General features: G+C 41.8%; 1 protein-coding gene across 2 annotated transcripts in view; it reads right to left on the bottom strand.

Moving 5' to 3' along the window:
• Nucleotides 1-338: 338 nt before the first annotated feature.
• The window catches only part of LOC115197236 (nuclear cap-binding protein subunit 3), a 29,745-nt gene continuing 13,734 nt past the window's right edge, over nucleotides 339-16,349 (bottom strand). Inside the window, exons 2-12 of one of the 2 annotated variants that reach the window (XM_029758580.1) lie at nucleotides 10,365-10,467; nucleotides 10,117-10,242; nucleotides 9,912-10,046; nucleotides 9,572-9,690; nucleotides 9,364-9,472; nucleotides 7,754-7,853; nucleotides 4,649-4,749; nucleotides 3,994-4,297; nucleotides 3,656-3,846; nucleotides 1,781-1,963; nucleotides 339-1,663 (exon numbers count right to left, since the gene is read on the bottom strand). In XM_029758580.1, the coding sequence (XP_029614440.1) occupies nucleotides 1,374-1,663; nucleotides 1,781-1,963; nucleotides 3,656-3,846; nucleotides 3,994-4,297; nucleotides 4,649-4,749; nucleotides 7,754-7,853; nucleotides 9,364-9,472; nucleotides 9,572-9,690; nucleotides 9,912-10,046; nucleotides 10,117-10,242; nucleotides 10,365-10,467 (1,761 nt within the window). In that variant the 3' untranslated portion in view covers nucleotides 339-1,373. The remainder of the gene's footprint in view (nucleotides 1,664-1,780; nucleotides 1,964-3,655; nucleotides 3,847-3,993; nucleotides 4,298-4,648; nucleotides 4,750-7,753; nucleotides 7,854-9,363; nucleotides 9,473-9,571; nucleotides 9,691-9,911; nucleotides 10,047-10,116; nucleotides 10,243-10,364; nucleotides 10,468-16,349) is intronic. The other variant, XM_029758581.1, reaches the window with a different exon arrangement.

Genomic DNA, 16,349 nt, shown 5'->3' with positions numbered 1-16,349 from the left:
GGCACACCTGGTAATTGCAATGCATTCCAGGTGACTAACACATGAAGCTGGTTGAGAGAATGCCAAATGTGCAAAGCTGTCAAGGGGAAGGGTGGCTACTATGAAGAAGCTCAAACATATTTTGATTTGTTTAACACTTTTGGTTACTATATAATTCTGTGTGTTATTTCATAATGTTGATGTCTTCACTATTATTCTATAATGTAGAAAATGGAAAAATAAAATCAGTGTCCAAACTTGACTGTACACACACACAAAATAACTCCAACAACTCTTGAACTGTTAAAGCTAGAGACATCAAACCAACATGTTTAAAGCTATCCTATCCACCAAAATACTTTCAGAGCCGAAGCTAGTCAATTTTTATTCTTGGAAAATAGTTGATTGTATTCTCAGTCAAATTACCAGGTCAAATATAGTTGTTACCATTGCCAAGACAAGCAGACAGTTGCTGACATGTTTTATTTCTGCTTAGGCCTTAATGAAATCAATTCCTCTTCTCTCTGGGAATGTAAAGTGGTCCTCCAACCGGCACACTATTCCCTACATAGGGTTCTGGTCAAAAGTAGTGCACTATGGGGCTTTGAAGGACGGCACAGCCATTGAATAATCTTCCGCCTTGAAAAACATAATATCAACATTGGCCATTTGCACATAAAACAGTCAGACAGTACAAAACCTTTCAGTAGAGAATCGATTAATCTGGTTTAGTTGTCTCTATGGGCCAAGCCTGTTGAAGGAAATAAAATGCCACAAACCCAATATTTGTTGTTTAAAGTCACTCACACACAGATACCATATACTGTATGATCCTGTGTCTGGTTCCACACAGAGACAGGGAGAGCACTCAGTATTTGCATCTTATCCTCATCCCAGTTCTTCTGTAGTTGACATCACAGGGGCTAACAGAGACATTTATATTGCCCTTTTAATATTTGACATGACCTGAAGTGTAGGTAGGCGCCATCAATAAAATGTCACGGGAACACGTTTGATCAGAACACCAGTCCCATGGGCTGCAGAGATCATGTGATTAAACAAACAAAAAGTGTCTCATGTCCTGACAAACATAACTTCTCTCCACATCAGACAATTCTGTCCAGTTCCTTTGTGTTCATACGATGGACCAGACCACAGCGACGGGGGCCTATAAGGATCTAAACAGAGACGAGTAAGTCAAGAGGAGAGCAGGGGTGGAGGTGGTGACCCTTCTGCTCTAGATGAAGGCATGACCCAATCCATACTGATCTAAACCCTCCCCCGCCATTTGTATTTATTCTCCATTTCACTCACACCTCTTCCCCTACTCAGTTTCTATCAACACGTCTCGCTCCCCTACTCATTCTCTGCCCCCTCCCTACCCCTCCTCTCCCTCAGGAGTCTGAGTCAGACCCGTTGCTGCTCTCCTGGCTGACCTCTATCTGTAGCGAGGGCAGGTTGTCAAGCCGACTCCTCTTCATCTTGTGTGTCTGCTGTTGCTTCTGTTTGATCAAGGCCCCCCACACCTTCTGCAGTGCAGAGTCGTTCTCCTTCTCAACGTCTTCTCCTCCCCGCCCCCCCAACCTGGAGCTGGTTGATCCCGAACCCGCTCCATGACTGGGAGGCTTCCGCTCGGGAACCTCACCCTTATAGGAGGAGGGGCCGAGCCTGCTCCACAGACGACCTGGAGAGGGAGGGGGTTCAATATTAAAGCACTTTCTTTCAGTGACTTTTCAACAAACCTACTGCATTATTGACTAATAGCAGTATATTGACATGTGCGTTTTTCTTCCTTATTTACTTGATTTCCTGTCTTTGGACGAATCAGGGTAGAGGCCGCGGGTGTCTTGTTTGACCACGCCCAGTCGCCTGTGCACATCTGTGATCGGCTCTCGGGGAGGGGATGAGTCTCGGGAGGCGACGGGAGAGGTGGAGTGTTGTCTCTCAGAAGAGTACGGCCTCTTCCCTAACCGCTGCCTCACGTCTACACAACCCAGAACAGAACATGGTTAAATACAACATACACAGTGTCCGGGAACAAGATTACATTGATAGTTATTTTTATTGATGTATTACTTCAGTTTATTTTTGTAAATAATTGAACACGTTTCTTATTAAAACTGCATTGTTGGTTAACCTCTCTAGGGTAGGGGGCAGTATTTGCACGGCCGGATAAAAAACATACCCGATTTAATATGGTTATTACTACTGCCCAGAAACTAGAATATGCATATAATTATTGGCTTTGGATAGAAAACACCCTAAAGTTTCTAAAACTGTTTGAATGGTGTCTGTGAGTATAACAGAACTCATATGGCAGGCAAAAACCTGAGAAGATTCCTTACAGGAAGTGCCCTCTCTGACCATTTCTTGGGCTTCTACACTCTCTTTATTGAAAACTGAGGATCTCTGCTGTAACGTGACACTTCCTACGGCTCCCATAGGCTCTCAGAAGGCGGCAAAACAGTGAATGATGCCTTTGGAGCCCCTGGCTGAAAAACAGTAGCGCATTTGGATAGTGGTCGATCAGAGAACAATGAGACTGGGGCGCGTGCACGAGGCGACACCATGTTTTTATTTTTTCGTCTTCGAACGAAAACAGGGTTTCCCGGTCGGAATATTATCGTTTTTTTACGAGAAAAATCGCATAAAAATTGATTTTAAACAGCGGTTGACATGCTTCGAAGTACGGTAATGGAATATTTAGAATTTTTTTGTCACGAAACGCGTCGGGCACGTCACCCTTCGGATAGTGTCTTGAACGCACGAACAAAACAGAGGATATTTGAACATAACTATGGATTATTTTGAACCAAACCAACATTTGTTATTGAAGTAGAAGTCCTGGGAGTGCATTCTGACAAAGAACAGCAAAGGTAATCACATTTTTCTAATAGTAAATCGGAGTTTGGTGAGGGCCAAACTTGGTGGGTGTCAAAATAGCTAGCCCGTGATGGCTGGGCTATCTACTTAGAATATTGCAAAATGTGCTTTTGCCGAAAAGCTATTTTAAAATCGGACATAGCGATTGCATAAAGGAGTTCTGTATCTATAATTCTTAAAATAATTATGTTTTTTGTGAACGTTTATCGTGAGTAATTTAGTAAATTCACCGGAAGTTTGCGGTGGGTATGCTAGTTCTAAACGTCACATGCTAATGTAAAAAGCTGGTTTTTTATATAAATATGAACTTGATTTAACAAAACATGCATGTATTGTATAACATAATGTCCTAGGAGTGTCATCTGATGAAGATCATCAAAGGTTAGTGCTGCATTTAGCTGTGGTTTGGGTTTATGTGACATTATATGCTAGCTTGAAAAATGGGTGTCTGATTATTTCTGGCTGGGTACTCTGCTGACATAATCTAATGTTTTGCTTTCGTTGTAAAGCCTTTGAAATCGGACAAGACGAGAGTCTTGTCTTTAAAATGGTGTAAAATAGTCATATGTTTGAGAAATTGAAGTAATAGCATTTCTAAGGTATTTGAATAACGCGCCACGGGATTCCACTGGCTGTTGAGTAGGTGGGACGATTTCGTCCCACATACCCTAGAGAGGTTAAGGGCTTGTAATTCAGCATTTCACTGTAAGGTCTACACCTGTTGTATTCGGCACATGTGACAAATAACAATTGATTAGATTTGATTGACTTTGTAGAGTGTTGGACAACTGACCCGTCTTTCCAATGCTGGCCACAGGGTGGCGATGTTTGTGCTGGGATAGGCCACGTCTCTTCTCTAATAGCTGCCTCACATCCATCACTTTCTCCACCGCACTGCTTTTGGTCTCACCCACCGATCCTCCACCAATCCTGTTCCGGATGCCACTACCCCCCGAGCCGCTGTCACTGCGAACAGCAGAGTGTCTGAAAAACAGACAGCAAATATTTTCCCTGCGTTTACCTACATTAAAAAGGTCCACATTCTACACACGCACAGACAGACACAGACTGTAGGCTCTTGAGGTTGGTCATGGCCTTGTCAGAATACATGGTCACCCACCACACACTGACCGTATAGTCTTGAGGTTGGTCTCGACCTCGTCTGCGTACATGGTCATCTTCATGCTCTTCTTGGGAGAGGGGGTGGAGATCATCTTGAGCTCCAAGTCATAGTCCATCTCGTCTGAGTCCGACAAGACCGAGGGGGAAGAGGGTCTGCCCAAACGACTGCACAGGGCCACCACTGGGCCCCCCACCCTCACCCTCCCTCTTTCCCCCTTCTCCTTGTACTCCACCACCCTGTCGTCTGAGTCCATGTCTTCGTCCTCATCCTCTTCTTCCTCTATTGGTTCTTCTGGCAGGTTGATGAGGTCAGCTGGGGGGGGGGGGGGGGGGTGAAGGAGAGAGGGGGGGAGGAAGTCAGATTAACACAGGGGTGGTCCCGTGTGGCTCAGTTGGTAGAGCATGGTGTTTGCAACGCCCGGGTTGGATTCCCACGGGGGACCAGTACGGGGGGGGGGAATAAAAATGTATGAGATGTATGCATTCACTACTGTAAGTCGCTCTGGATAAGAGCGTCTGCTAAATGACTAAAATGTAAAACACAGGGGATCTGTAAATTAACATTTGTGCGCGCGCTGTCACCCAAGTATATTTAGGGTGACGTGTGAGTGTGTTTTTCCCAGGGTTGGTGTTTGTAAAGCAGTGTGTGTTTATGTGTTCTTACCAGAGTGTCTGTGTTTGTAGGGCGGTGTGTCCCCCATGCTGTCCCCTATGAGGGGTTTCTTGCTCTTGCTCACAATTCTGCGTGTGTGATACCGTCTCTTCCTGCAGAAGGTGACAGACATTAGCAACAATAAACATACTCATCCTATATTTCACACAGTACAGTCTATACATCACCTAGTACCCACCCTATACCTGACCTAGCACCCACCCCTATACCTTCTATACTTCACACAGTAGTCTATACATCACCTAGTACCCACCCTATACCTTCAACATCTAACGTAACCACATCCCCTTAACCTTCTAGTCCAGGGGTATTCAAATCTTTCCCTACAGGGTCCAGAGTACTGCTGGTTTTCTGTTCTACCTGATAATTAATTGAACACACCTGGTGTCCCAGGTTTAAATCAGTCTCTGATTAGAGGGAAGAATGAATAAAAGCAGTGGAACTGGCTACCAGGTCCAGTTATACATTTGTGGATTCTAGACTAACCAGCATGTCTTTGTGATAGAAGGGGGTCAAAAAGGAAAATAAACTGAAGAAAAGTAGGGAAAATGAGTGAGGGGAGAATAAAAGGCGAAGAGAATTACTTCTGTTGCATTCAAGCAGCGCATGACTAACAAATGTTCAGGGATGCAAACCTGTGAGGTTCTTTCTTCTTCACTGAAAACATGCAAAAAAAATCCTTGCTTGGGGGAAATGCAGGTTTTATCTAATTAAACAAAGAATATGATCTACATGATCAGTCTCTTTGTGTAAAATAAAGTGGTTCATGTGAACCTAACTCACAGCTAAAACATGTAAAGAAAGCAATCCAAAGTTATTTGTTGCCTAGACTTTACTGCAAATTACACTCAAGTCTTGAGAAAAAAACAATACACTAATATTGAGGTTATAATAGAACGTTTGTGACCACAAATATCTAAATATTGCACTTGGGGAAAAGGCTACATGTGTGCAAAAACAACGTTCACTGAGTAAAACATTTAATAATCCCTTCACTCAAAAGTTTTACTGTCAAGTTAAACGCAACAAAAACTATCTTAATTTAGTAAATTCACCGGAAGTTTGCGGTGGGTATGCTAGTTCTGAACATCACATGCTAATGTAAAAAGCTGGTTTTTGATATAAATATGAACTTGATTGAACAAAACATGCATGTATTGTATAACAATGTCCTAGGAGTGTCATCTGATGAAGATCAAAGGTTAGTGCTGCATTTAGCTGTGGTTTGGGTTTATGTGACATATATGCTTGCTTGGAAAATGGCTGTGTGATTATTTGTGTCTATGTACTCTCCTAACATAATCTAATGTTTTGCTTTCACTGTAAAGCATTTTTGAAATCGGACAATGTGGTTAGATTAACGAGAGTCTTATCTTTAAAATGGTGTAAAATAGTTGATTGTTTGAGAAAATTGAATTGTGGTATTTTAGTTGGTTTTGTATTTCGCGCCGTGCGATGCCATTGGCTAGGGGTTCCGCTAGCAGAACGTCTGTCCTCAACAGGTTAAGCCAGGCCCAGCTCCAGCTACACTTGACCCATGAATCCACTTGTTTAACGAGCAATGCCTAATTTTTCATCCAATTCACTCATTCTGAAAATTAACCACATACTGTAGAGAGAAAACAGTTTGTTAGCTAGTCAACATTTCAGATTGCCAGCAACTAATGCGTTATAACTTAAGGAACGGCAAGGAGTCGTATACCAGTTAATACTATAGCGAATTGGTTAGGTTTAAATTAATTTTTTTAACCCCGTTTTCTCCCCAATTTCGTGGTATCCAATTGGTAGTTAGTGGTCTCATCGCTTTAACTCCCGTACGGACTCGGGAGATGCAAAGGTCGAGAGCCGTGCGTCCTCCGAAACACAACCCAACCAAGCCACACTGCTTCTTGACACAATGCCCACTTAACCTGGAAGCCAGCCGCACCAATGTGTTGGAGGAAACACTGTGCACTGCAACCGGCCCACCACAGGAGTCGCTAGTGCGTGATGGGACAAGGACATCCCTGCCGGCCAAACCCTCCCCTAACCCAGACAACGCTGGGCCAATTGTGCACCACCCCATGGGTCTCCCGGTCGCGGCCGGCTGCGACAGAGCCTGGACTCAAACCAGGATCTCTAGTGGCACAGCTAGCACTGAGATGCAGTGCCTTAGACTACTGCACCACTCGGGAGGTTAGGTTACTAACGTTAGCTCATCTGATGTTGTAACGCTAGCTAGCTAGCTAGCTGTCAGACTTCATTAGACAGCTAATTTTCAAACAAACTCAATTATTTGATCAGCTAAAGTTGGCTAATGTTCCTCAACATTTCTCTAGCTAGCTAACGGAGAATACTTAATGCTAACAAAAGTTGTTCCACCACACTTTCTCCCTCGCCTCAATTTTCCAAATGCCAGTTCTTCGGTTACAGCTCATGAAGTATGGTTCATCACCTTCTCACCCCGAGCTACGTGGTCTGACCTCTCACCTACCTCTTCGTCATCTTTCAGGGAAGCTCTGCTGTAACTGGCAAACTGCCTTTGCACCCTACTGCTGTCTTTCCAGAGCACGCACTGATTCTGTAACTAGCAAATTGGTTGTCTCTTCAGTCGCGTGCTGCATTCTGTTATGTGAATGATTGGCTGAGCCTCGCTTACAAACGCGCATCACTGGTTCGCTTACAAACGAGCATCAGCCAGTAGTGATCCAATGCGACCCCCCGCCAAACGTTTCATCACGATTCACGTAGGTCACCTATTTTGGATTTAAAATGGCAAAATTCAGCCGAAAGGTGACTAGTTTGCATCCCTGAATGTTAGTAATGTAGAACCTTTTTTTATCCTGATAGAGGGAAAGTGCAGACAAAGAAAAAGTTAAAGATGGTGTCAGGAAATAGTGAGCAAAAAGACAAAAAGGAGGACAATGTACAACAGTGTAGCAGCATATCAGTTCCAGTCAGCCATCGTGGTGATGAGGGTCTGACTGTCTGGTGGCGGCTGCCATGATGGCTTAGCACACCACTATCGCCATGGAGACGCACCACAGGGTCATCCGGTGCGCCTATCCAGCATGTATGAATGAACGTTGAAGGACGGAAGTAGGTGTGTGTGGTTACCAGGAGTTGCTGAGGATGCCCCTCATGCCTCCGTAGTTGGGGTTGCCGTACTTCATGTAATATCGGCTCTTCCTCGCAGCACCCAGCTCCTTCTTATCATCTGAACACAGTGAGAGATGCATTGTACCAGAATCCTAATCTTACCTTCAGATGTCAAATTCTTATGAAACTAATACTTGTGACTTATGATAGTTGCTAAATAAATGTTGCTAGCTTGGTGTCCGAAGCCTTCGTTTGTGGTGTGTATACATCTTGTGAGCGTGTCTGTACAGTACCAGTCAAAGGTTTGGACACACCTACTCATTCAAGGATGAGTCTTTATTTGTAAGATGTTCTACAATGTAGAATAATAGTGAAGACATTATTAAATAACACATAAGGGATAATTTAGTAACAAAAAAACTAAAGTGTTAAATCAAAATATATTTTACATCTGAGATTCTTCAAAGTAGCCACCCTTTGCATTGATGACAGCTTTGCACACTCTTGGCATTCTCTCAACCAGCTTCACCTGGAATGCTTTTCCAACAGTCTTTAAGGAGTTCCCACATATGCTGAGCACTTGTTGGCTGCTTTTCCTTCACTCTACAGTCCAACTCATCCCAAACCATCTCAAATGTGTTGAGGTCGGGTGATTGTGGAAGCCAGGTCATCTGATGCAGCACTGCATCACTCTCCTTGTTCAAATAGCGCTTATACAGCCTGAAGGTTTGTTGGGTCATTGTCGGGTTGAAAAACAAATGATAGTGGGACTAAGCACAAACCAGATGGGATGGCATATCGCTGCAGAATGCTTTGATAGCCATGCTGGTTAAGTGTACTTTGAATTCTAAATAAATCACTGACAGTGTCACCAGCAAAGTTCTCAAATTTGGACTCATCAGACCAAAGGACAGATTTCCACTGGTCTAATGTCCATTGTTCGTGTTTCTTGGCCCAAGCAAGTCTCTTACTATTATTGGTGTACTTTAGTTTCTTTGCAGCAATTCGACAATGAAGGCCTGATTCACACAGTCTCCTCTGAACAGTTGATGTTGAGATGTCTGTTACTTTAACTCTGAAGCATTTATTTGGGCTGCAATCTGAGGTGCAATTAACTTATCCTCTGCAGCAGAGGTAACTCTGGGACTTCCATTCCTGTGGCAGTCCTCATGAGAGCCAGTTTCATCATAGCGCTTGATGGTTTTTGCAACTGTACTTGAAGAAACTTTCCAGATCGACCAACCTTCATGTCAAAGTATTTATGGACTGTTGTTTCTCTTTGCTTATTTGAACTGTTCTTGCCACAATATGGACCTGGTCTTTTACCAAATAGTGCTATCTTCTGTATACCACCCCTAACTTGTCACAAGACAGCTGATTGGCTCAAACTCATTAAAGAAAGAAATGACACAAATTAACTTTAAACAAGGCACATCTGTTAATTGAAATGCATTCCATGTGACTACTTCATGAAGCTGGTTGAGAGAATGCCAAGATTGTACAAAGCTGTCATCAAGGCAAAAGATGGCTACTTTGAAAAATAAAAAGAAAAGAAAAACCCTTGAATGAGTAGGTGTGTCCAAACATTTGACTGGTACTGCATGTATGTATGCAAGCAAGCATCTCACCGTGAGTGGCCAACCTCAGGAAGAGTCTGTTGCCCTTGAAGGGTTTGGTGGCTGGACGTAGGTCATTCCGGAGCAGTGACTCACTATCTGCCTGGGACAGCAAGTCCACCTGAAACACACAGGAAAAAAACATGCAGCATTTCCACACAAACACAGGTTACTAACATGCAATCGTTTCCACAGAAAACGGTCTCGCATGCCGTTTTACCTGGGTGGTCTCAGGTTCTGTTTTCTTCTCAGTCTCTCCCTCGCTGGCTTTCCCCTCACGGTTCTCTTTTTGCTCCTCCTCCACCTCTCCATCATCGTCAGAACCTGATTTCCCTGGAGCTGAGACAGAATGGCAGGCAAATTTCAGTGACAAAACACATCAAGTACATGCTTCATACGACTGACCACACAAGCACCACAACGCAGATCTGACCATTAACACAGAATTACCCACTATATCTGATCATAAAACAAAGACACTGAACATTGGAACAAGGACACACACACTGGACAATACATGAAGCGCACACACACGCAGCCAACAGTACCAGTACACTCACACTTGCTCTCCTGGGTGGGATCACCAAGTTCTTTGGTGTCATCTGTCTCTTTGGTAACCACCTCTGGGTCAGGCACGTGGCTGATGTTGATCAGAGCCCGGGTGGAAGTGACATCATCCAGCCACACCACGTTACCTAGGAAACAATATTTAATGACATGTTAAAACAAACCATTTATTGTCAGTTGCCGCTGTGTGTTACTCACAGGAGGTATCGTCGATCCACTCAATGTGTGCTGGAGGGTACTCCTTAAAGTAGCCAAACACATCCTGGGTGCTCATATCATCCACACCCGCCACGTGCAACGCCTCCAGACGCAAGTTAGGGATGGCTGAGAAAGGGAGAGTGTATTCAGTGTGTGCATAGGTGTGAAAGTGATAAAAAAGCCAGCGAAGTCTTTTTGCGTGTACTTTTCTTCATTTTGTCTCCATCCAGCACTGTGTGTGTATGTACCTTTCTTCATGGTGTCTCTGTCTAGCACCACAGTCTGGGCTAGGTTGGCCTCTGCACAGAAGTGAAACCTTTCTGTGCTCTTCTCCGTCCTCTCAATCACCTCCTAGAAACACAAAGTCAACAAAGGCAAAATGCGTTATGGCAGTTAAAGTTTGACTGTTGGTTTAGCCTCATGTTTCAATGATGGAACTAGTATTCATGCAAATGTTTGCCAGATCACTTTCAGGTGTGGTTATGTAACAAGTACTGAAATTCATGTTGCATAAATAAACAATCAGAATAGTTCCATGCCTGATATTGGTGTATATTCCTTTTGTTGTAGTACGTGCCCTTTTAATGTTGCACACTTCCTTCTGCATTCCCCCATATAAAATGTTATCTGCCCTGTTACCTCATCCCTGTCTACTGTACCCATGTGGAAGAGGTAGGTTACTGTCAAATTGTCTCAATCAATCCTATGTTAAGACACTTATAAAAGTAGTTTATATGGTCACTGACAGGGTCTCCCACCATTATTCTGATATGTATGCATTTGTCATTTATTAACTTTTTATCTTGTAATGTGTCCCTACTGTACATGTTAGCTAGCTACTGTAGGTTACATTAAAACGTTTATTGATCTGTGTCAAGATATATTTTATCACTGCAGATACTTTTTTTCTCTTGAAGACATTCTCAGTTTCATTTAGAATGTTTATGAATATCCATACTGAACATGGATTTCCACGTGTGGTGGAGGAATAACATGCTGCTACCTAGCTAACATGCTGCTAGCTAGCTAGCATGCATCTGTTGTTGCTTCACCGTATTCAAGATTAGCCAGCTGGCTAGACTATGGCTGGTTCAGGAGCAGCATTTTTCATAAGGATTTAAGGGGAAAAAAATGTTTGCCCATAGAAATAGAAAGAATAAGATTTAGCTCCGGTAATATGGGTAGTCTAACTAGGCTGGACACATTTTTAAACAACGCTTTTTTCAAATAAGAACTAGTTCATTGCATCTGCCGTGGAGCCCAGTTTGTGTGTAGATGAGGATTTTTTTTAAATCCATTTTAGAATAAGGCTGTAACATAACAAAATGTGGAATAAGTCAAGGGGTCTGAATACTTTCCGAATGCACTGCATGTCTGCATAACGAGGAAGTAGGGAAAAAATGGCTACTTCCATTTCTGGTCTAGCCATTGATGACAGCAGAGTACGCTGTCCAACCTTTGTCATTAGAAAGATGGGAAAGACGCTAACCAAATTCTCATATCGAGCAATCTTAACATTAATAAATGTGAACTCATGGCTGTCAAAGATTGTGTGACACCTTCATATTATGGTATTCCAGTGAAAGAAGAACTTACATATTTAGGCATATCCATTACTAAGGATCTGAAGTCTAGAGGCTTACTACATTTTAACCCTCATTAAAAAAACAAACAGAAGCAGCTAAATCAATGGCTACAGAGGGACTTATCTTTAAAAGGAAGAGACCTTCAGCCTTGGTTAATAGGAATCTCTAGACTAACATATGCCCCTCTATCTTTATGGTAAAATAAGCAAGGAGATAGACCAGATGCTTTTCAACTTTCTGTGGAGAAACGGTACCCATTACATTAGGAAAACTGTTGTAATGAACATTTATGAGAATGGTGGGCTACATTTTCTGGACTTTATTATCTTAAATAATACTTTTAAGATCAACTGGATAAAACAATTCCTAAGAAGACCCACTTCTATGTGGAATTTTATTCCTCATCATGTCTTCTCTACTTTTGGTAGCCTTAACGTCATGTTGGTTTGCAATTATAATATTGACAAAGTTCCAGTGAAACGTCCTGCTTTTCATCGGCAGGTTCTCTCGTCATGGTCCTTAATTTCTAAGCATAATTTTGCTCCACACAGATATATGGAATAAATCGGGATATATTGTATAAAAATGTTCTTTGTTCTTAGAATATTGGTTTCTAAATATACTATTGGTGAGCCAACTGGTAAATGCAGAGGGTTTTTTACTTAGTTATAAGGAATTCTTATCACTTTACAAGGTCCCTGTAACACCTAAAGATTTTGCAATTGTTTTAGATGCCATTCCCTCGGGTGTTGCTTTATTATTCAGGAACGTGTCAAGACCTGACCCTCAGGACCTGCCTACGATTAACCCTGTTGACTCATCAGTAGGAAAGATGTGTTTCTCTTTTGGGCCATTCAACAGAGCGATACGGACCTTGTTTCAGCAGGATGTCGTATCTATCTATCTATCTATCTATCTATACCTTATTGGAATGGATTTATTGATAATATCGGTTGGGAAAAAGTTTGTATGTTGCCACACACATAACTACATGTTAACAAAATTAAGGAAGTTTCCTTTAAAATTATTATCCTGCCAACCACTATATGAAGAAGTTTAAGGAAAACATCAACTCAAATTGTTCCTTTTGTAATGACCACCCAGAAAGTGTTGCATCTTTTTTGGCATTGTGTTCATGTAAGGAATCTGTGTCAAGACAGCAATAGATTAATAATAGTACACATTTAAAGATTTTACACTATTGTGGAGAGATGTACAGCTTGGATTCTTTACCTACGATAGAAATAAGCAGAAACATGTAATTCACTTCATTATTCTTTTGGCCAAATTTCATATTCACAAAAATAAATGTAAAAAAAAAATTAATAATTTCTTACCTTAAACTGAACTCTATTTTAAGACAATTAAATACTCTAACAAAAAAGATGTTAGAATTCTAAGTGTGTATGTCCCTTGTAATGTGATATTGTACCCCCTAGCCGCACCCCACCCCCATCCCCCCTAGACCAATTGTCCATTGTATATTATTTATACACACACACACACACACACTTGTGTTCCCACATGTACTTCCTGTATTGATTTGTTACTTTAAAAAAGCTTTAAAGAAAAAGTAAAAAGAGAAAGAAAAATTAAAAAGGTTGTCCGACATGAAAAATCTAAATAGAGATATTTGGCGAAATATACCAGCATGACTCTCCATAGGAAACAATGGGGGGGGGGCTCAGGGTTCTAAGGGCAAAAAGCATTTTAGGGCTAGCATTTGTTGACAGCGGAGTACGCTGCCCAGCCTTACGAAATTAGAAAGAGGAGATTTTCCGACTGGAAAAAAAACTAAACATACACAGAGATATTTGGCGAAATAGACAGACATGCCCATGTACAATTTCTCTCATTAGGGAAACAATTGGGCAGCCTTATTTGGAATGCTAAGCCAGACAAAATAAAACGTGCCTATTTATATAATGAATATCAGTTTGGGGGGGATAAAATTATTAAATATTAAAAGCTTTAAACCTCTCCCTAAAAGCTTCACTGATACATATACTTAATAATCTACAGGAGAACCATTTTGGGTTTAAGGAAGGCTCATCCTTTGTTCAAAAATGGCCTTTACAGATTACAACTTCTCATTTACGACTAATTGAAAATGAAATTTTGTTTAGAGTATCGTCCTTTCTTAAACAAGCCACACAAAGCTGGTTATAATTTCAGTTTTATCCTCCAGAAAAGATCATTGTTCTATGGTTAAACTCAAATATACTGATTAATAAAACAAAAGTTTAAATTGTACTATATTTATTCAATTAGGAATGGAGGAGTTGCCACATATGCAGCTATTGAAAATGTATGGGAATATCTGCTCAATCCAAACTTACAACCAACTGATTGCAGCACTACCACAAAAATGGAGGCGGCAAGTAGAAAAGGGAGAAGGTAGGGAACTTGTTTGCCTGACATGTATTAAAAGATACAAGTTGGCTGAAAGGAACTGGCATAAATAGAAACGTATACCAGTTTCATTGGAGAACGAAAATGTTGACAGCTCTGCAATACAGGTTGCAAAATAAATGGGAAGATATTTTTGATGTACCGATTCCATGGCACATGGTTTATGAACTGGTACAAAATAAAAAGAAATTGACTGTGCCTTTAAAAAGTTTGGAAATTTCCAGAAAATGATGTCATGGCTTTAGAAGCATCTGATAAGCTAATTGACATTATGAGTCAATTGGAGGTGTACCTGTGGATGCATTTCAAGGCCTACCTTCAATCAAAAGAAATCAGCCAAGACCTCAGAAGAAAAATTGGGGAACTCCACAAGTCTAGTTCATCCTTGGGAGCAAATTCCAAAACGCCTGAAGGTACCACGTTCATCTGTACAAACAATAGTACACAAGTATAAACACCATGGGACCACGCAGCTGTCATACCGCTCAGGAAGGAGATGCATTCTGTCTCCCAGAGATGAATGTACTTTGATGTGAAAAGTGCAAATCAATACCAGAACAACAGCAAAGGACAAAAGTATCTGTATCCACAGTAAAACGAGTCCTGTATCGACATAACCTGAAAGGCTGCTCAGCAAGGAAGAAGCCACTGCTCCAAAACCGCCATAAAAAAAGCCAGACTACGGTTTGCAACTGCACATAGGGACAAAGATTGTACTTTTTGGAGAAATGTCCTCTGGTCTGATGAAGCAAAAAAAGAACTGTTTGACCATCGTTATGTTTGGAGGAAAAAGGGGGAGGCTTGCAAGCCAAACAGCACCATCCCAACCGTGAAGCATAGGGATGGCAGAATCATGTTGTTGGGGTGCTTTGCTGCAGGAGGGACTAGTGCACTTCACAAAATAGATGGCATCATGAGGATGGAAAATTATGTGGATATATTGAAGCAACATCTCAAGACATCAGTCAGGAAGTTAAAGCTTGGTCGCAAACGGGTCTTCCAAATGGATAACAACCCCAAGAATACTTCCAAAGTTGTGGCAAAATGGCTTAAGGACAACACAGTCAAGGTATTGGAGTGGCCATCACAAAGCCCTGACCTCAATCCTATAGAACATTTGTGGGCAGAACTGAAAAAGCATGTGCGAGCAGAGGTGTAACAGGAGCTGGATACATCACCCTAACTGGTGATGAGACCGGGTTTGGAGCGTGTAGTCGTGATGCACTTCGCTCCGCAGGTAATATTACATTTCAACGGTTTGATTTGTTTTGTTTGATCTGAGCTTTTTTTTTTAGCTAGCTACATAGCCGTCTTTGTATCAAAGATAATTGTGTAGTTTAGAATAATTATCGAGGTTAGCTAGCTAGCTATTTCCGTCCTCCGCGACGCGTTCTCCAAACTCAACACTGCTAGCTAGCCAACTTCTACCGACTAGCAGCACTGTAGAAACTAATACATTACAACAGAACGATTTGATTAGTGTAGTGTTAGCTAGCTACATAGTTGTCTTTGCATCTAAGATAATTGTGTAGTTTTGAGTAATTAGTAATTATCCACCGCGACGCCGTTCTCCAGACTCCAGACTTAGTCAACACACCTAGTCATCATCAAACCCACTGCTAGCTAGCCAACCTTTACCGACTAGCAGCACTGTAGAAACTAATACATTACAACGGAACGATTTGACTAGTGTTGTGTTAGCTAGCTACATAGTTGTCTCTGTCATAGTTTGATAATTGTGTAGTTTGAGTAATTATCGAGGTTAGCTAGCCAGCTATTTTTGTCCCCCGTGACGCCATCTTCCAAACCTAGCCAACTATTACAGACGAGCAGCTTTGTAGAAACTAAATGCATTACAAAGGAACGTCTTGATTAGTGTTATGTTAGCTAGCTAAATAGTTGCCTTTGTATCATGATAATGGTGTAGTACTGAAACTATCGAGGTTACCTAGCCAGCTACACTTTCAAACAAAGTGAACAACGCAGCCACTGCTAGCTAGCCTACTTCACCAGCCAGCAGTACTGTATCATTTTAATCTTTTTAGTCAATAAGATTTTTGCAACGTAAGCTTAACTTTCTAAACATTTGAGACGTGTAGTCCACTTGTCATTCCAATCTCCTTTGCATTAGCGTAGCCTCTTCTGTAGCTTGTCAACTATGTGTCTGTCTATCCCTGTTCTCTCCCCTCTGCACAGGCAATACAAAATGCTTCACACCGCATGGCCGCTGCCACT

The sequence above is a fragment of the Salmo trutta genome, chromosome 7 (assembly GCF_901001165.1).
Source record: "Salmo trutta chromosome 7, fSalTru1.1, whole genome shotgun sequence".
Lineage (NCBI taxonomy): Eukaryota > Metazoa > Chordata > Actinopteri > Salmoniformes > Salmonidae > Salmo > Salmo trutta.
This window is presented reverse-complemented; position numbering and strand designations above follow the sequence as displayed.